The 20,919-nt window shown below is 44.4% G+C and overlaps 1 protein-coding gene across 1 annotated transcript in view; it reads right to left on the reverse strand.

Moving 5' to 3' along the window:
• LOC120021886 (netrin receptor UNC5D-like) overlaps positions 1-20,919 on the reverse strand; it is a 124,684-nt gene that overhangs the window by 24,912 nt on the left and 78,853 nt on the right. Inside the window, exons 12-14 of the mRNA XM_038965726.1 lie at positions 7,085-7,492; positions 6,422-6,509; positions 1,514-1,685 (exon numbers count right to left, since the gene is read on the reverse strand). Coding sequence (XP_038821654.1) covers positions 1,514-1,685; positions 6,422-6,509; positions 7,085-7,492 — 668 coding nt within the window. The remainder of the gene's footprint in view (positions 1-1,513; positions 1,686-6,421; positions 6,510-7,084; positions 7,493-20,919) is intronic.

Genomic DNA, 20,919 nt, shown 5'->3' on the forward strand with positions numbered 1-20,919 from the left:
CTCAGCGCTCCTGGCCTCCACTGCGTGTCTTCGGCCCAGGATATCCTGCGCCGGCTCTGCGCACTGTGTCTCCGGTACGCCTGCACAGCCCAGTGCGTCCTGTGCTAGCGCCCCGCATTTGCCGGGCAAAAGTAACCATCCAGCCAGGACGGGTTGTGCCAGCTCTAGGCTTGAGACCTCCAGTGCGCCTCCATGGCCCAGTGTATCCGGTGGCAGCTCCACGCACCAGGCTTCCAGTACATCTCCTCAGTCCGGTGAGACCTGTTCCGGCTCCACGTAGGAAGCCTCCAATGATGACCCATGGCACGAAGCTTCCAGTGATGATCCATGGCACGAAGCCTCCAGTGATGATCCATGGCACGAAGCCTCCAGTGATGATCCATGGCACGAAGCCTCCAGTGATGATCCATGGCACGAAGCCTCCAGTGATGATCCATGGCACGAAGCCTCCAGTGATGATCCATGGCACGAAGCCTCCAGTGATGATCCATAGCACGGAGTCTCCGGCGTCGATCCGCGGTTCGGAGCCTCCGGCGACGGTCCCCGATCCGGAGCCTCTGACGACGGTCCCAGGAGACTCCGGCGACGGTCCGGAGTCTCCGGCGACGATCTGCAGTCCGGCGCCTCCAGCGGTGGTTCCCAGTTCGGAGCCTCCAGCGATGATCCACGGTCCGGTTCCTCCGACGACGATCCACGGTCCGGTTACACAAAAGCGGAGGGATCAGCGGGCGGAGCGGGGGCTACGCCCCGAACCGGAGCCGCCGCCAAGGGTAGATGCCCACCCGGACCCTCCCCTATAGGTTCAGGTTTGCGGCCGGGAGTCCGCACCTTTGGGAGGGGTACTGTCACGCCCTGACCTTAGAGAGCCGTTTTATTTCTCTATTTGGTGAGGTCAGGGTGTGATGTGAGGTGGGAATTCTATGTTTTGTATTTCTTTGTGTTTGGCCGAGTGTGGTTCCCAATCAGAGGCAGCTGTCTATCGTTGTCTCTGATTGGGAATCATACTTAGGTAGCCTTGTTACCCACCTATGTTGTGGGATCTAGTTTTTGTACAGCTCTTGTAGCCTAGGGAACGGTACGTTCGTTTTGGTTTCACTTTGTTATTTTGTTGCTGGTTCTCAGTTAAATAAATATGATGACCACAAATTACGCTGCGCCTTGGTCTTCTTCAAACATTGGTGACACTGAACAAGGCAGTTAACCCACTGTTCCTAGGCCATCATTGAAAATAAGAATTTGTTCTTAACTGACTTGCTTTGTTAAATAAAGGTAAAATAAAAAAATGATCTGGGCCAGTTTAGATTTGATTACAGTGGCAGGCATTTGCATCGTCTGGAACCCATTTTAATGTTGTTTACTTGAACTCCGGTTACATAAACTCATGGATATTACAAAAGGAAAGTTACAATATCAATTGTGAATTATACAGAGTCTTTTACACAGTTAGATTCTGAGAGAGAAAATGTCACACTGTTCCTCTAAATGTTCTGAAATGTTTTCAGGATAATCTCACCTCCCACTTGTTATCCTGTGTCTGCCTCTTGAGGCGGATGCTCCAGTTATCGGCGGCAACCTCAGCGCAGTGGGCTATCGTCATGGCGACGGGACAGGAGAGGTCAAGGCCCAGCGGACCGTACGTGACCTCTGGGCTCAGCAGGACCTCCTGTCTCTCTTCTGATCGGGTACTGCTGAAAACACACATACAAAAACATCAGGATGGGTTTAGACTCCAAACTCTCCACAGACAGTGTACATGAGAGGAACATGAAATCCAGAATAGGGCATGTTTCTTAAACAGTGGGTAATGGCTTTACATGAGCAAGAGGGGAAAAAGAAACATTGGCATATGGTCCCATTCTTGCGAACACAGAAACTTTGATGGGGCTGCCATCAGTCCAGAAGGGCCTGCACTACTACACATATTTTTACAGCCCAGCGCTCAATGAAAAGTGATGTCTGCTTGACTTCATACTATTTGAGCCTCAACCATCCTTCAGTCCTGCTACTGCAGGCCTGGGGGTCAATCTCACTGTGGGTAGAGTGGTCCTGCTATACCCTGCTGTCACAGGGCCAAGCTGGTGTCCCCCGCCTAAGCCTGAGTGACAGGTCCGATTAGCGACCAGAGGCAGAGTCAGAGGAGTGATTTCAGCTAAACTGATTAACTGGACACTCTAATGAAGGGATCAGGACCACTGTTTGTTGGTGTTGAGTGTTACATCACAAACATCCAAATACTGACTGGCTGGAATAGGTCTGTTTGGGTACACAACCTGTTTTTAGGAGGAAACAAGTAGGCTAGCATTCTACTGTGTAGGGTAGGCTAACCATCAACGGAGAATAAAAACATATGCAAGCATATGACTGTGTTATATTGTTTTCTGAAACATCAGTTGAACACGATATGGGGTGAACAAAGTGAGATCAACCTCGCTCGCCACAGGATTTTCACTCTGCTTTATCGTTATTTATTTTTCAGATAATTATCAGTGCCTATTGTGTAAAATTTGTCTCCATTGTTGAAATGAAAGCAATCAGCAGCATAACATTGACAGGGGTTATGATCTCTCATCTAAAAATACAGAATAAATAAACCAACAGTGGTGAAAGCCTGCAGCTGTGCTGCATGTATGTGTGTTCATGTGCGCACGCATGTTTGTGTGTGTGTGTGTGTGTGTGTGTGTGTGTGTCTTTGTGCGCTATGGTAATTAGGCCCACTTGTTAGAGGAACATCAAGGTTACCTGCAGATCGGACTCTAATAATTAGCCTGAAGAGAGGAGAATAAAAAACATTTGCTTTTCAAAGAAAACATGACTCGGAGCAAAGATGAAAAACTAGAAATGTTTCATGGTTCTGGCTTGAGTATCTCGGGAACAAATAGAAATTATTTGTTCAATGGAATTCGTTTGAGAGGTGGATCAGGTAGGGTGACTTTGGGTTATTGATGTTTTAATAATGGATTGGAGTGTTTCATGTTGAAATGATTTGGCTGGCATTGTGATGCTGAATGATATTCTATGATCCACTGAAACTCTTATTCTGAAAACATGCAAACACATAGACTACCATTTTCTACGCATAAATTAGCTCCGTAAACAAGATAAAAAGGTCAAGTGAATAGTAACATGATTGCAAACAGAGAGAGGTTTAACTGAAGGCCACCTGTAGTAACCCCTAATCAACACTCCTTCTCTCACTCTCGATCGTTCATCCCTCTATTGCAACTCCTCCTAACAACCTCGCAGTCTCCCTCTCACACCTCCATTCTTCGTCAGCCACACTTTCCCTTTTCACTCCCTTTCACTCGATCTCTCATTCACACTTGGTCACCGATCGGATCTCTACAGAGATCTCCTGACCTCGTGTTAAGGCCACGGGCTGTACCGTGGTGGCCTGACAAGGATCAAACAATAACTGCACTTCAAGGCACCAACACGCCGTGGGGATTTTATTGTTTCATTTAGAAGAAAACATCATAACAACCTTGGATACTGTTCCCTATGGAGTTTCATGCTTTTCAGTGCACAACAAGACCTCGTTAGCTCGCTGAGTCGAAGCCAAGGCTTTAACACATTAGATGAGGCTAGCGCCATGAACTACCTCTGCTACAAACACGTGACATGAAAAACACTGAAGAACAGACACACTTTCTGTGTGTGTTAAGCATAAGGCTCCCCAACTCCTCTCAATACAAACTTTCCAACTCAACTCAGCACCGCTAACTTCGACGGTTAACTGTTCTCCTGATCTCTCAATAATATCTAATAACCCCCACCAAGGCCTCTAGACTGCAGTGTGAAGACTTCCCTAGTGAGGAAAAGCCTCTCATCTCAGTCTCCATACTGCAGCCCTGGAGCCACCAAGGCTGAGCTGATCGATTCCTATCCTGCAGCCGAGTGGAGATCCACCGCCAACCGCCTCAAGTAGTTGGATTCGTCCTGAAGTCTGAATAGGAGGAAAACATTTAATTTCTCCCAGGGTCTCTCTATGCGCTTGTCAAAAGATTGTGATTGACAGCTCAATGGTGCGCTGCCCTCCAGACTCCCTCTAATGCCAGGCAGGAAGTAAACAGCAAACAACGTTATCGGGACCAGGCAGAAACCTAAAGGTGTGGGCTCAGGGAGATCAAGGAGTGTTTAGAGTAGCGCACACCTCACAGGACAGACACAGGCAGTCCACCCCTAAGCTCTGAGGCGTAAACTATAGGTGACCTTTGATCCTTATCTTTACCCTCGCTACACAGAAGCCTCTGGGGTGCTCTGAGAAGGAGGAAGGAGGAGGGATGACATGGATTATAGCCACATTTGATCCCATGCAAGTGACAATCAATGTCACTTATTTAAACTCCTTGAGAAGTCGAAATGTACTTTCCTTGATGGGGCCAGCCTGTTAACCAGGTTGTCAGGGGTGATAAGTTGTTGGGATGGTTTCATCCAGATGTGTTCGAGATATTACACATTTTTGGTCTGCAAAGCAATCACAAACAAAATGATCCAAAAAGACTGACTCATGGTGGCGAGATAACTTCTTGAAGCCTCTCAGAGAAAAGTCAACAGTATTACATTTCTTGTGAACGTCTTTTAACTGTCTTGCCATTTTCGCCTTGAGTAATAGCCTTGTGAAAGTCTTGACAGCTAAGTCATGGCAATGGGCTCTCCATAGCAGGCAATAGTTACCTAGAGTCTCTCTTAGTCTGTCTTGTTCTATCTGACAAATGATGGCAGATACCCTTAACACTGAAGACTTTAACATTCACAGCCTTAACTAGTCACACAGGAAGGAGGGGGCTGAGCCAGTTGCTGAGCCAGTCGCTCAGGGCTATGCTGCAATGTCTGCAACTGGCCGTGTCTGCAACTGCCAGCCTCTTCCTGACACATCAAGTCCTCCCCTGTAGAGTGTGCATGATGAACTAAGGCTGCATGCTGGGCGGTGTATATAGTGGTTCCTCAATTAAAAGTTTTCAGGTTACGCCGCAGTGCATTGAGGTATATTATGGTATATAGTACGGTATATTGCGTCACCGCAAGGGGGAGTTAGAATGCTGATTATGCTTTTAGGTTCGGTGTAAATCATTAGTACCCAGGAGCTAACGTGTCTCTTGATGGATGGGTGATAGAAACCAGACAGAAACTGATCATTGTAAACATCGAATTTGAATGAACTGAATGATAAGGATGAAGAATGGCGCAGCCATATAGCCTCGGCTACTAAGCACAGATAAATTAAACTCAAAACATGCTATTCTGTTCTTTTGAAATATATTATCTTAGTATCATGTTTTTTATGACCTTCCTAAATGAAAGCTTCATATAAAGCAGACAATTCGGTATTGATGCAGTGAGGGGCGCAGAGAAATAAATAACATTTAATTGGTAGTAGGCCCGAATCTAGATTCTATCTGAACCAATTAAAACATGCAAAATAACCTTCTAAATAGGCCAAGCCTTCAATAGTAACTTTGTCGTTGGTTTCTGAAGAGTTCAGCTCATCCACTCAAGCAGGCACACAGACTCACTAATTTATGGCTGAGTCTGTGTGCTTAACTCATTACCGAATAAATAACAACAATAGAAAGAAGCATCTGGTGGCTTTAAAACTAAAATAATCGCATTCAACTCTAAGGTCAAAACACATCGACTCCTATCGATTTACAGCATTTCCCTGATTCAGATTACAAATGTGCAAAAGCCCAATTAGCGGGAGGGATAGGGGCATCTTCTAGTCGCGTGCGGAGCTCAAGTTTATAACAGCTGTCAGTCAAAACCAATACAGTGCTGTGAACCGGAGAATGGGCTACAATGAAAATAATCATAAAGGCCAGGATATTATATCAACAAGAGAATAGAGAATGGAACGAGTCACATTTGAATTGAAACTACCAGATTGAATTGCATTTAAATGCCCAATTGTATTTCATACAATATTCTGCCAATAATGAACTTCGGCTTGCTTGACCTTCTTCCTTTTTCTCTTCCTAATGAAATATATAATTCAATTGTAATCATAAAGTGTAGATATTCTCAAAGATGCCCTCTGGTGGGCATTAACGGTAAGCACTGTAACGCACTGTACCATACCACAGCATACCGCATCCTATACCATAGTATGAAGCAACTTTTAATTGAGGAACCACTGTATGTGGGTGTGTTTGTGTTTGTTTGTTGGAATGTGTGTGTGTGTGTGTGTGTGTGTGTGTGTGTGTGTCTGTGACAGTGAGTGAGTGAGTGAGCGAGCGAGTGTGTGGGCTTGCATACACCCGTGCGTGTGGGTGTTAATAAGTGGGAGAGATAGTGTGAGAAATAGGGAAAACAGGATGAGAGATGGAGTGAGATGAAGTGGTAGAATGAAAGAGAGAGCGATAAGAGGTAGGGAGGGAGGCAGGCAGCATGATTCTCTGTGCCATATCTGTGTGTCGTGTCTCACCTGCTGCTGTCCTCCTGGTTGATGACCATGTACATTTCCCAGGTAGTGTCCACAGCTATCCCCCCATGGGGCACCAACAGACTCACGCCTACAGACAGAGAGAGAAAGAGAGAGGAACAGAGGAGATTATCACGAGACACACGCACACGCTTGCACACATATGTGCATGCACACACACACACGCACAGAGACACACACACACACACACACACACTACGCTCTCACTCATCCACACACACTGCCCCACATTGCTGTCTCCTGTCCTTTGTGACACTTTAATCTACTGGCAAGTTAGATTAGCACTCTAGGAATTGTTTGTGGGCTCCAGTGTTGGTGGTAGTGTGTGTGTGTGTGTGTGTGTGTGTGTGTGTGTGTGTGTGTGGTGCACTGTTGGCAACATTGATTTGAGAGCCCCAGAGACCCTGACTGGCCTCTCTGACTGTCACCTGCACTAAATAGACCTGACACCCAGCAGTGTGTGTGCGTACGTGCGTGTGTGTGTGTATGTATCTCGTGATCCTCTCCTCTGTGCGTGTGTGTGCCTCTATGTATGTGGTATGTGGACCTGTGTGTGTGGAAGCCTCCATGCCTGTGTATGTGCACGCTTGCGTTTGCATGTGTACATGTGTGTGGTACATTGCCTTTACGAATCACAACCCTCACCTGTATTAGGCACCACCAGCCTCCCTCCCGCGTGTCCGAACACCCCGGCCGTCCTGAGTGGGGGCCTGGATGGCGTAGACGGGGCAAGGGGGCCGAGGAGGGTCTTCTCCCTCCTTCCTCTCAGGGTCCCCTCCAACCCCACACCGCTGTAGTCGGGCGCCAGTCCCCGGGGGAAGGTCTGGGGGTGGGCTTTCTGGATGTGGTACTCGGCCCCCCTCTCTGACACGCCCAGGGACACCATGAAAGAGGAGTGAACTTTGACCTTGAGGTCGGGCAGGGGGTCGAAGAGCGAAGGCTCCTGAGATATGAGTTCTTTATCCATGGAGTCCTGGAAGCAGATGGGGCTGGTGTAGGTCCGTGACACCGTTAGGTCCGGCTGCTGGGATGAGTTGATCAACAGGGGGTTGCCTGGAAAAGAGAGAATACATGATTGGTTGATTGGTTAATTTATTTGTTGGATGATTGGTTGGTTGATTAGTTAATTGACAGACAAAAATATATGGACAATGTGATTGATGACCTCTAGTCACAAACTGATTCCTAGCTATCATCACTGATGGCTCTGAAAGGACTGGATTGACTAATAAATATAATCTTAAATTGAAATAAAGTGTAACTAAAAAGTGTAACTAAAAACTATAGTGTACATAGTATAACGGAGATGTTCTGTTTCCAAAGCTAACTCCTCATTTGGCCACCTTTCCTTCCAGTTCTCTGCTGACAATGACTGGAACAAATTGCACAAATCACTGAAGTTGGAGACATATCTTCCTCACTAACTTTAAGCGTCAGCTGTCAGAGCAGCTTACCGATCGCTGCAGCTGTACACATACCATCTGTAAATAGCCCATCCAACCAACTAAATACCTCATCACCATATTTGTTTCTGTTTTTCTGCTCTTTTGCACACCAGTATTTCTACTTGCACATCCTCATTTGCACATATCACTCCAGTGTAAATTGCTAAATTGTAATTACTTCGCCACTATTGGCCTATTTATTGCCTTACCCCTTACTTAATTTGCACACACTGTATACAGATTTTTCTATTGTGTTATTGACTCTACGTTTGTTTATACCATGTGTAATTATGTGTTGTTTTTGTCGCACTGCTTTGTTTTATCTTGGCCAGGTCGCAGTTGTAAATGAGAACTTGTTCTCAACTGGCCTACCTGGTTAAATAAGGGTGAAATAATAAAAACTAAAAAATGTTTTGGATCAATGCAGCTGAGTCTCCGTGTTCATGACAAAGGATTGGTAGAATATGGAAAACTTAATCTATCGTATCAGGCGGCTATTTGGAGCTCGATACTGTAGGACTGGGATTTAGGAAAGAGAGCCCTGGAAAGAGAAGGTCCAGAGGTTTCATATACTGTCCCAGAATACCCCAGAAAACACATATGCTTAACAGACTGGTTGTGTATACAACACTTCAACATGGGTTTTAATACCATAGTATACTATAGTATTTTTGTGGGTGTAGCTGACAGCAGCATGCCAACTATTGGTTACCCATGGTTGGTGTACTGTTGCGCTGCTAGCGGCATCGGACACAGTTCTGATATTGGCTTGCCTGAAAGAAGAATGGCGCTGGAATCCAGGTGAAAGCTATGATACCTTATTGATGTCACCTGTTAAATCCACTTCAATTTTTTTATTGAACCTTTATTTAACTAGGCAAGTCAGTTAAGAACAAATTCTTATTTACAATGACGGCCTACCAAAAGGTAAAAGGCCTCTTGCGGGGACAGGGGCTGGGATAAAAAAAATATATATAGGACAAAACCCACATCACAACAAGAGAGAAACCACAACACTACATAAAGAGAGACTTAAGACAACAACATAGCACGGTAGCAACACATGACAACACAGCCTGGTAGCAACACAACATGGCAGCAGCACATGGTAGAAGCACAAAACATGATACAAACATTATTGGGCACAGACAACAGCACAAAGGCAAGAAGGTAGAGACAACTATACGTCATGTGAAGCAGCCATCACTGTCAGTAAGAATGTCCATGATTGAGTGTTTGAATGAAGAGACTGTGTGTTTTCTGCAGCTCGTTCCAGTGGTTAGCTGCAACCCAGGGATGTGTGTGCTTTGCGGACCTTTAACAGAATGTGACCACCAGAACGGGTGTTGTATGTGGAGGATGAGGGCTGCAGTAGATACCTCAGACAGGGGGAAGTGAGGCCTAAAGAGGGTTTTATAAATAAGCATCAACCAGTGGCTCTTGCAACGGCTATACAGAGATAACCAGTTTACAGAGGAGTATAGAGTGCAGTGATGTGTACTATAAGGAGCATTGGTGGCAAATCTGATGGCTGAATGGTAAAGAACATCTACGTAATCTAGCATGGGTAGGATGGTCATCTGAATCAGGGTTAGTTTGGCAGCTGAGGTGAAAGAGGAGCAATTATGATAGAGGAAACCAAGTCTAGATTTAATATTGAGTGCAACTCAATATTAGGAAGGTGTTATGTTTTGTAGACTCAGTGTATAGTGGCCGTTTTACAGGCTCCTGTTTTTTTGTGGTGATCGTAACTTTTTTGAACATTCCAGCCGGTGTCTATTCCACAAATTGGCACTGGCTAAATCTATGACGTTAAAATGCCTATTTACTCTGTTCCATCTGACTGCGCAATCCACTGTCTCATCAGCCCAGCCAGACAATTTATAAACTTGATCTCCACTATAAAAAGCATCTAGACATGATCTCACATTTCTTTTAGACCAACATTTAGTTTTCAACAGTGGAGATTTGTATAAACCTTGCTGTCTGTCTCTCCTACATTTGCAACATTGTTTCAATATTCAAATTCGATCTCCAGCTGTCCCATAGTAATGAACGTGTCGGGAGTTGGGACGAGGCAGACAGGCAGGCCGTGTTTCTCAGCCAGTCTAAATCATGAATCAGCTGGCATCATTTTTATGGATATATACAAAGAAATGTCAATTGAAAAAAGGTCAAACGAAACCAAGTGCAGCTAGTTTGCTGTCTTTCCAGCTTCAGTTTGAAACGGTGTTGTTGGCTAGCTCCTCTGAACAACAGTGTTATGACGAGAGAGCACATTTTCTATGCCAGTCAAATACATGTCACTAGAAAACAGTTTAAACAAATGCAAATGCAGCTACTGATGTTATTCTGGCTGCACTGTTTGACGTGACTGTAATTTAGCCATTGTTGGCTAGCTAGCAAGCAAGGGATAAGAACATTACCAGCCAGCATGGCAATGGAACATTTAGAATGAACGGCTGTCCATAGATACAGAACAAAAAGACTGAACGACTGGATTGTGTCTGGCAACCGAGCTGATAGAATGGATTACCAGCCGGCTTGGGTAGCAGCCCTAGATTTGTGTCGGGACTATATCTTGTAGAAGGATGACATAGTATGAATAAATTAATCAAAATAAAGTTTTTAATGAAAATATGTCAATCATTATTTGAATATGTTGGTAACCTGTTGTATAAAAGTGATAATGCCCTTGAAGCCGGTGTTTGGAAGATATATTGGCACGGTTCGTCTTGGGCCTAACAACACCCGTGCCAATATATCCTCCAAACACCGGCTTCAAGGGCAATATCACTTAAATGTACAATCACTGGAGAACTAATTGGATGAGCTCCGTTCGAGACTATCTTATCAACGGAACCTGAAGAACTGTAATATCTTATATTTTTTGGAAACTTGGCTGAACAAAGACATGGATAAGGTACAACTAGCTGGTTTTTCTATGCATCATTAGGACAGAACAGTAGTGATGGGTAAGCTCAAGGGGGTGGTGTGCGTCTTTGTTAACAACAGCTGGTGCGCAATCTCTAATATGAAGGAGTCGATTGACGCACACGTTCGTCACACGGTGACGTTATTTTGAATATTGAATAGCTCCCTGTGTGTTTATGCAAGACTTACCATTTCTTGTAGTCGCTGCAGGTCAATCCCCTAAAGTATGAGCCTATTCCATAACACGGAGCTTGTGAAAGCAGCCCTTTTCTACACATGAGCGAATCCGGACAAGAAAAGTGTCACGAAATCATCTGTAAAAACTAAACCGTGTGAGTTACAAACTAATATGTCACCAATATTGAAATAGTGTTTACTCTCACGACAGTTTTGGTGGTTGGCTCTACGACATCTACAGCCTATACTCTGTCGCGGACGTCCTCATTTCGGAGAGGTCTTCTCACAAAACCGACTGTCCAGACTGAACCGTTGGAGCTACAAACTAATATGTAACCAACACCGAAATTGGAGACTCTCATGAACATGAAGGGGTCAGTTATTCTGCTGTACAATGCACACAAGTTTCATGGGAGTCGTCTGAAGGTAACCCAGTACCAGTCTGTAAAAATTGTAAAAGTGGATAGAGGGTAAAATTCGTTTTCTTATATCTCTCAGATATGTGACAGACACTTCAAAACCTTGTTCCTTATGATACATTTTTTGACTGTCTGTTTTGCCATTTATGAACATGTTATTCAATGCGTTTCTATGGGCTATAGTGGTAAAGGCCAAATTCAATGTTTCATCAGATACATTTTTTTATTTTTTATTTACACTTACAGGAGTCCTAAAATTCTAATTAAAATAGCTAAATGCTACATTTTATGACCATCTTAAAACAATTAATTATGTTAGCTTAGTAGATATTGCAATCTAAGGGCTGAGGCCTAAAGGGAGTCTCGAGGTTCTGCACACCTGAGTTAGAATACCTCATGATAAGCTGTAGACCATACTATTTACCAAGAGAGTTTATGTATATTTTCCATTCATCACCACAAACCGATACTGGCACTAAGACCGCTCTCAACGAGCTGTATAGGGCGATAAAAATGCTCATCCAGAGGCGACGCGTCTAGCAACCAGTGACTGTAATGCAGGAAAACTGAAATCCATTTTACCTCATTTCCACCAGTACGTCACCTGTGCAACTAGAGGCCAAATCACCTTTACTCCACGCACAGAGACGCATACAAAGCTGTCCCTCACCCTCCATTTGGCAAATCTGACCATTACTATCCTCCTGATTCCTGCTTACAAGCAAAAATCAAACAGGAAGTGGTCCGATGAAGCCGATGCTAAGCTACAGGACTCTATCACAAGAACAGATTAGAATATGGTTCGGGACTTATCCGATGGCATTAAGGTGTTTACCACATAAGCCACCAGCTTCAATAGGCCTTTACTGCAGTCAAATGACCTAGTGGCCTCATGGGTGGAATGGTATTAATAAACATAATACACATTTAAAAAAGCCGGAAATCCAGTGTTTCTATGTCAAACTGTTTTGTTAATTTTCCGTCTTCGGTGATGTACTATTTTCACTATTTTCTACATTGTAGAATAATAGTGAATACATCAAAACTATGAAATAACACATGGAATCATGTATTACCCAAAAGTGTTAAACAAACCAAAAAATAATTTATATTTGAGATTCTTCAAATAGCCACCCTTTGCTTTGATGACAGCTTTGCACATTCTTGGCATTCTCTCAACCAGCTTAATGAGGTAGTCACCTGGAATGCATTTCAATTCACCAATTCATGTGTGAGTTCCAAATATCTCTAACGGTCGCCCCCAGCGTGAGTTATTTTATGCACGTGATGTTAGAACGTTATCTCCATTCCGGAATGTGATTGTTACGCAACAGTATATTTAATCTACGCGGCCCTCAAACCAAGGCACACAGCCTGTTTTTATTTATAGGCTTTTTTCAACTTGTCAATTTCAAATTATTTGAATTGAGGTGTGTTCCGCCTCCTCATTCATTCACATCAAAGTAATCATTTTAACCTTCGTGGACCAATTAATTTTTTTGACATTTCTGACCGGGACAAAATTCCCCAAGCACTTCCCAATTGTTTGTGCAGTTCAAGTCTGCAGACATTTGCGCATCTCCCGTCCTGCACACACGTGTTCACATCTACCGTCTGTTGCCTGCATCGCAGTCATAGTTGTTTTCATTACCAATAATAACTTTGGAAATGCGTGCGTTTCTATCAAAGTAAGTGCCTTATTACGTTATAATAGTTTCTGCATGGTGTTATGTCGTTTCTACTGTAGCATAGTCTTTTTGTGTATATTCCTTATATCCGCGGACACGCGAGGTAACGTTACTCATTTCATAACCTTTATGGTGTTATACTCAATGATTAGGTAGCTAGCTACATTCTGCAGAGCAGATGCTGGAAGAGTGTGGGACTGCTGTAACAATTGTCCACATACAAAGTGTGTCCCTTGCTGAGATGAGGAGCCAGCATGGTCATCACCACGGACCCGGACACCCCAAGCCCCTCATACTCATCAATGCATAGGTCCATGTTTGGCACAACGACTCAACCAAATGCTATTGTCAGGCTGGTAAGAACATTTCTTATTTTGTATAACGGGTCATTTAGGATGGCAGAAGCATTGTTGATGAAATGCAGGCATCGCAGCAGAACTAGGAAGCGGTCTTGGGAAAAGAGGGTGGCAAAGAAGGGAGTTGCGAACAGAAGATCTGTGCTCCAGTATTCTCTTAGGGAGTTCTTCTTTACTATCTGCATGAGAAGGACTGTCACCAGGAAGGTATACATTTCACTAATTGTGGGTATCCCCCCCACTCCTGGCTCTCTCTTCTCCTGTAGCTCCAAGGCATAGCGATTGGTCTCTACTATGTCTCAGCTCCTCTGTCAGAAACAATTTGAAGCACTGCCTCAGATGGAAATGGCAAGGGACATTGCACTCCAGACTGGGACTCATCAAAGCAAACAGCAGGGCCAGGAGGGGTGAAATGGCTAGCGGCCTTCCAGCTACCACAGAACTCCTGTACTTCATCCACTGTCGGTCAGCCTCCATCACTACCAACATCTTCAAAGGGACCTGGGACTTGGTCAGTGGACAAGGTGTCCTCAGATTCAGGGTTCTCAATTGCTGGGGGGCAGCTCCTCACTGTCACTGTCAGAATCTGATTCCTAACTTTCATACTCAGACTCATTGTCAGAATATTTAAAAATCTCCAGAATTTCCGCATTGGTGAGCTGTCTCCTTTTGAAAGACATTCCTAATGCTACAGCTTAGCTCACTATCTACATACATAAACAACAACACTGAATGGCTCAGAGTGGGAGTGAGAGGTTACGTGATTGACTGACGGCACACGCAACTTGTATCAATAAATTGCTACCAGAAATGTTTTGTGTGGTAATTATTGATATGTTTACTGTTTTATTCACATGTTTTCAAGTACCGATGATAAATCATGCATTCCGATTCGTGCATAGATTGTAATGGGCACATATTATGTGTGTAAAATACTTTTTGAAGGTTGTACTGATTATGATGAGCTAAGCTAATTCCAGCTATGTGTGGAGCCATGTTTGTTGACATACAATGCATTCTGGGTTTCACATAATCGTCTGTCAGACCAAAGATGTCATAACAAAATGAGGTGAGTAATGGTTCCCTCATTTTTTGAGAACTTCAGGAAGTAAATGGTGGGATGTGAACGATGGTAGACGACACACCCCTTCAACATGCATACTATAAACAGACAAAACTAATCTTGTCTTCTCTTATTATCTAGCATGGCGGCTCGCTGAAACTAATCATCGTCGGATTACTTCCGATTTCTAGAAAGTGTTACACAATTATTTCGATCAATGGTGAGCTCACCTGTGATGTGATTAATTATAAATAGTAATTGCTATTAGCTAATTCATATTGTAGTTTATGTCAGCCAAAGTAATAAAAATATGACCGCTTGTGTTGCGTCAATCTTTCCTCAGTTAGCGCTTGGACAAATGTAGCCTATATTTTTCCAGTTTGGATGATTGTGTTATGCTATAGATACTTCTGTGAATATCTGAACATTGTATCCAAAAACAAACTCCTCACATTCTGGACATAACTTTGTAAGGACCGTGTTTGTGTAAATAGTTTCTGAAAAAACAGTGTGGCCAGCTCAAATGCTGATTGTTCGAAACGGGTCGTTCTAAATAAGCGTTCTAAATAAGCGTTCTAATCACACGGGTGTGATCGTACGCTTCCGGGACCACTGTAGAATGTTCACACCTGTGTGAAGGTACGTGTGAAAGGGTGTGCCTTGTTAAAAGTAAATGCGTTTGAGCCAATCAGTTGTGTTGTGACAAGGTAGGGTTGATATACAGAAGATAGCCCTATTTGGTAAAAGACCAAGTCCATATTACAGCAAGAACATCTCAAATAAGCAAAAAGAAACGACAGTCCATCATTACTTTAAGACATGGTCAGTCAATACGGAAAATGTCAAGAACTTGATGAAAATGTCAAGTCCCTGTGCCCAAGAACGCCAAAGTAACTTGTCTAAATTACTATCGCCCCATAGCACTCACATCTGTAGCCATGAAATGCTTTGAAAGGCTAGTCATGGTTTACATCAACGCCATCATCCCAGACACATTCGATCCACTCCAATTTGCATATCGCCCCAACAGATCCACAGATGACGCAATCTCTATTGCACTCCATACTTCTCTTTTCCACTTTGCAAAAGGAAAACCTATGTGAGAATGCTGTTCATTGTCTACAGCTCAGCGTTCAACACCATAGTGCCCTCCAAGCTCATCACTAAGCTAAGGACCCTGGGACTGAACACCTCCATCTGAATCCTGGACTTCCTGACGGGACACCCTCAGGTGGTGATGGGTAGGCAACAACAACAACGATTCTGTAATGACTTCCGTAAGTTGAATGCTATTTTGGAATTTGATGCTTATCCCATGCCGAAAATAGATGAGTTGATTGAAAGACTGGGAAATGCCCGGTTCATCAGTACACTTGATCTAACCAAGGGGTATTGTCAGGTTCCTCTGACCCTGGGCAGCTCTCGAGAAGACGGCATTCACCACTCTAGACGGGCTGTTCCAATATGTGCGACTGCCCTTTGGACTTCATGGAGCCCCTGCAATGTTTCAAAGGCTGATGGACCACATTTTGCGGCCACATCAATCCTATACTGCAGCCTAGCTGGACGATGTGATAATCCACAGTCACGTGGGAAGAGCACCTAATATGACTAACAGTGTACTAACGCCCTTCGACAAGCAGGACTCACAGCCAACCCAAAGAAATGCACGCTGGGGGTAAGTGAAGCAAAGTATCTGGGCTATTCCATAGGGCTAGGGTTGATCAAACCACAAGAGAAGAAGTTTGCTGCGATCCAGGATTGGCCTCAACCAGTGAACAAGAAACAGGTAAGGGCTTTCCTGGGAATAACCTGTTGTTACAGACATTTCATCAATCATTGCAGGACCCCTGTGTGACCTGACCCGGAAGGCCAAACTTGCCATGGTACAGTGGAACACTGCGGCCGAAGAGGCATTTCAGAAATTGAAAACGGCCTTATGCGCGGCCTGTGTTGTATTCAACGGATTTCTAAAACTTGTGATTGTACAGACAGATGCACCGGACACTGGAATTGGAGCTGTAACTCTCGCAAAAGAAGTGGAGGGAGAGGAACATCCTGTGATGTACATTAGCCGTAAGTTGATCCCCCGCAAAACCAAATATGCAACAGTGGAAAAAGAGTGTTTGGCAATCAAATGGGCTCTGAAGTCCTTGAAATATTATGTTCTGGGCTGCAAGTTTGTGTTGATGACAGATCACGCTCTCCTCACCTGGATGAAGCAGAATAAGGACACTAAAGCCGGTGGCTCCTCAGCCTCCAGCCGTTCCACTATCGGATCGTCCACCGTTCGGGTTCTAAACATGGTAATGCTGATGCCATGTCCCGTATGCATGCCATGTTTTCTTCGACCGCTCTGACCACAGGGTCAACGCTGAGGGGGAAGGTATGTAGCGGTTTCAGGGGTTGTATGGTGGATGGATGGTATGTGCCTGCGAGGTTTCTGTGTTTTCTGGCTGCCAGGGCAATGAGAAGTATTCCCCAGAGGCAGGACTATGGACAGCTCAGGGGAAACTGCCAGACTGCAGCAGAACAGCCACACCTGTCTCCAGTTGTAATTGGAGACTAAACGGCAGACAGGTGAAACCAATCAGGGGCCTCTACTTAACTGCGCCCTGGGTTTGCTTTCTTGGTCTGTCCTTTGACCCCGGGAGGTGAACGAGGAGGAGGCTATTGGAGAGACTGACCATAAGGTGGAGAAGGAGGTTTACCGGAATAAGGGAACTGAAGATTTCAACATGGAGTGAACCTCCAAAGACACAGAGTGGTGGACCTTCCACTGGTGATGATGTATTTACTTTGTTTGAGTTTTGTATATCAGGAACACTGCCGGTACCTGATAAAAAAATAACCATGTAAACCCTTCACGTGGACTGGTGGTGTGTTTGTATGCGTAAACCCTTCCTTACCAAGATCATGGCGCCGAAACCGCCACACTATGTACAACCATTTTTCTACAACCATTTATCATCTAGCTAGTTGGTCATCTACATTTTGCTAGTTATTCATATAGTTCAATGGGGGCTGCAGAGGGGAGGATGGCTCATAATGTCTGTATTGGAGTAAATGGAATGTGGTTTCCATGTGGTTGATACCAATCCATTGACTCCATTCCAGCCATTATTATGAGCCCTCCTCCCCTCAGCAGCCTCCACTGATATAGTTATGTCTGTCATATTGAGGTATCTAGCTATAAGTTAACCTTGATCAATCAAATGGATTGGTGTAAGCAATTATGGTAATTCAAAATGCCCTTTAACTAGGTGTCTTCGCTAGACAGACATAGAGTGGAAGACCGACAGAAAGACAGCAGTGCAAATGTACTTAGACTTGAGTATTTCAGCAACTCTTCTCTTCCAACTTGTTAGACAATCACATGTACCTACGGGGGAAGGATGGCCAGCCAGACAGGAGGGTAAATTTTACTAAGGAGAAGGAGGCTGTGCTGACTGAGATGCATGCTGGCCAATTTGGAGTGAAGTGCATGATTGCCAAAATCAACATACACTTATTCTGACAGGGAATTGTCAAGGAGGTGGACAGCTGGGCAAGTGAAATAACCTCTTGTTTATGAATCACATTCTATTATATCTGAAATTATGATTTCAATGAATGTTATATCAGAGAGCACACAATGTTTCAATTTGTCACTTTTTGCTTAAAGGTCAGCACCCTGTCTAGCCTGTCAGAGGTTTGAGAGGGCGACGACTGTGGCACCGGAATTGAAGCCCATCAAAGTTGTTTCACCATGTGACATGATTGGTAAGTGTCCCAATTCAAATTTTGCCCTGATAAGTCATTTGTAATGGTTGCTTTATTTGACCACAGCAGAGTTCAATATTATTGTGTGTGTGTGTCAGTATCCTTACAAATATGAAAATCTGCATACTGTATGACACAGATACGGGTAAGAATAAAGTAATCTTCTCTCTAACACTTTACATGTTAGGGGTGGACCTCATCGGACCCTTCACGAAATCCAGGAATGTCAACAGCTGGTGTCTGATGGCGACCGATCACTTTACCAAGTGGATGGAGGCAATACCCATTAAGGTCAGTAAAGGAGGAGTACATGCTTAACTCTAAATTCCCTTCTGTAACCCATTAAAAAGGCTTGAAACCAAAAATCGATTTTTGTTTTGTATGATACCCATCAAAGACAAGACTGACGAGGCCACCTTCAAGGCGATTGACAGACATCTTCTACACACACGGTTCTCCTGAGGTCATCTTGAGTGACCGAGATCATGAACACTGGAACAAGGTACGGATATTATATTCTGTCACCAATGATTTATTTTTTTATTTTTTTTTACAATTAGTTTGTTTTTCCCTGGTACATAATCAAACATATTTCAAAATCTTACATTGTCAATAGATATCGCTTCCTACCCCCTCCAGGATTGGTGAATGGACCAACTAGAGCCTCAAGACTGCCATGGGCAAGTCCCTTGACTGTCCCTTTCCATAGTGAACAATATCTTCACTATGGAAACTGGGACGCTAAATACACCTCACCATGACAACGGGAAGTGCCTCAAAGTACTTGTCACTGCAATAGAGGTGTAACAAACACCCCTCCAAAGCAACAACTATCTGTATAAAACTCTCCGCTAATGGCCAAGAGAGTGCGAAATGAGCTAATGAGATTTTATACGTGTGTGTTATAATTGAGAGAGTTTCTTTATCTTTAGAACTTTAATTTGATTCCAACTTGTGTTTCTTAGTGAGTTGGACTACTACATGAGACTTAAAGCTACTAAGAATAGACAAACTTGTCTATTGGTTGTATTTATTGAACCTTTATTGAACTAGGCAAGTCAGTTAAGAACAAATTCTTATTTACAATGAAGGCCTACCTCGGCCAAACCCTAAACCGGACGATGCTGGGCCAATTGCGCGCCGCTCTATGGGACTCCCAATCACAGCCAGTTGTGATACAGTCTGGAATCAAACCAGTGTCTGTAGTGACGCCTCTAGCACTAAGATGCAGTGCCTTAGACCGCTGCGCCACTTGGGAGCCAAATGGTTGATCAGATGGGAAAACTGAGGCTTGGTGGGACCCTAGATCAGTGATGTAAACTCAGCAAAAAAAGAAACGTCCTCTCACTGTCAACTGCGTTAATGTTCAGCAACCTTAACTTGTGTAAATATTTGTATGAACATAACAAGATTCAACAACTGAGTCATAAACTGAACAAGTTCCACAGACGTGACTAACAGAAATTGAATAATGTGTCCCTGAACAAAAGGGGGGTCAAAATCAAAAGTAACAGTCAGTATCTGGTGTGGCCACCAGCTGCATTAAGTACTGCAGTGCATCTCCTCCTCATGGACTGCACCAGATTTGACAGTTCTTGCTGTGAGATGTTACCCCACTCTGCCACCAAGGCACCTGCAAGTTCCTGGATATTTCTGGGGGGAATGGCCCTAGCCCTCACCCTCCAATCCAACAGGTCCCAGATGGGCTCAATGGCATTGAGATGCGGGCTCTTCGCTGGCCATGGCAGAACACTGACATTCCTGTCTTGCAGGAAATCACGCACATAACGAGCAGTATGGCTGGTGGCATTGTCAAGCATGAGGGTCATGTCAGGATGAGCCTGCAGGAAGGGTACCACATGAGGGAGGATGATGTCTTCCCTGTACCGCACAGCGTTGAGATTGCCTGCAATGACAACAAGCTCAGTCCGATGATGCTGTGACACCATGATGGACCCTCCACCTCCAAATTGATCCTGCTCCAGAGTACAGGTCTCTGTGTAACGCTCATTCCTTCGACGATAAACGCAAATCCGACCATGACCCCTGGTGAGACAAAACCGCGACTCGTCAGTGAAGAGCACTTTTTGCCAGTCCTGTCTGGTCCAGCGACTGTGGGTTTGTGCCCATAGGCGACGTTGTTGCCGGTGATGTCTGGTGAGGACCTGCCTTACAACAGGCCTACAAGCCCTCAGTCCAGCCTCTCTCAGCCTATTGCGGACAGTCTGAGCACTGATGGAGGGATTGTGCGTTCCTGGTGTAACTCGGGCAGTTGTTGTTGCCATCCTGTACCTGTCCCACAGGTGTGATGTTCGGATGTACCGATCCTGTGCAGGTGTTGTTACACGTGGTCTGCCACTGCGAGGACGATCAGCTGTCCATCCTGTCTCCCTGTAGTGCTGTCTTAGGCATCTCACAGTACGGACATTGCAATTTATTGCCCTGGCCACATCTGCAGTCCTCATGCCTCCTTGCAGCATGCCTAAGGCACGTTCACGCAGATGAGCAGGGACCCTGGGCATCTTTCTTTTGGTGTTTTTCAGAGTCAGTAGAAAGGCCTCTTTTTAGTGTCCTAAGTTTTCATAATGGTGACCTTCATTGCCTACCGTCTGTAAGCTGTTAGTGTCTTAATGACC

Source organism: Salvelinus namaycush, chromosome 26, assembly GCF_016432855.1.
Source record: "Salvelinus namaycush isolate Seneca chromosome 26, SaNama_1.0, whole genome shotgun sequence".
Taxonomy (NCBI): Eukaryota; Metazoa; Chordata; class Actinopteri; order Salmoniformes; family Salmonidae; genus Salvelinus; species Salvelinus namaycush.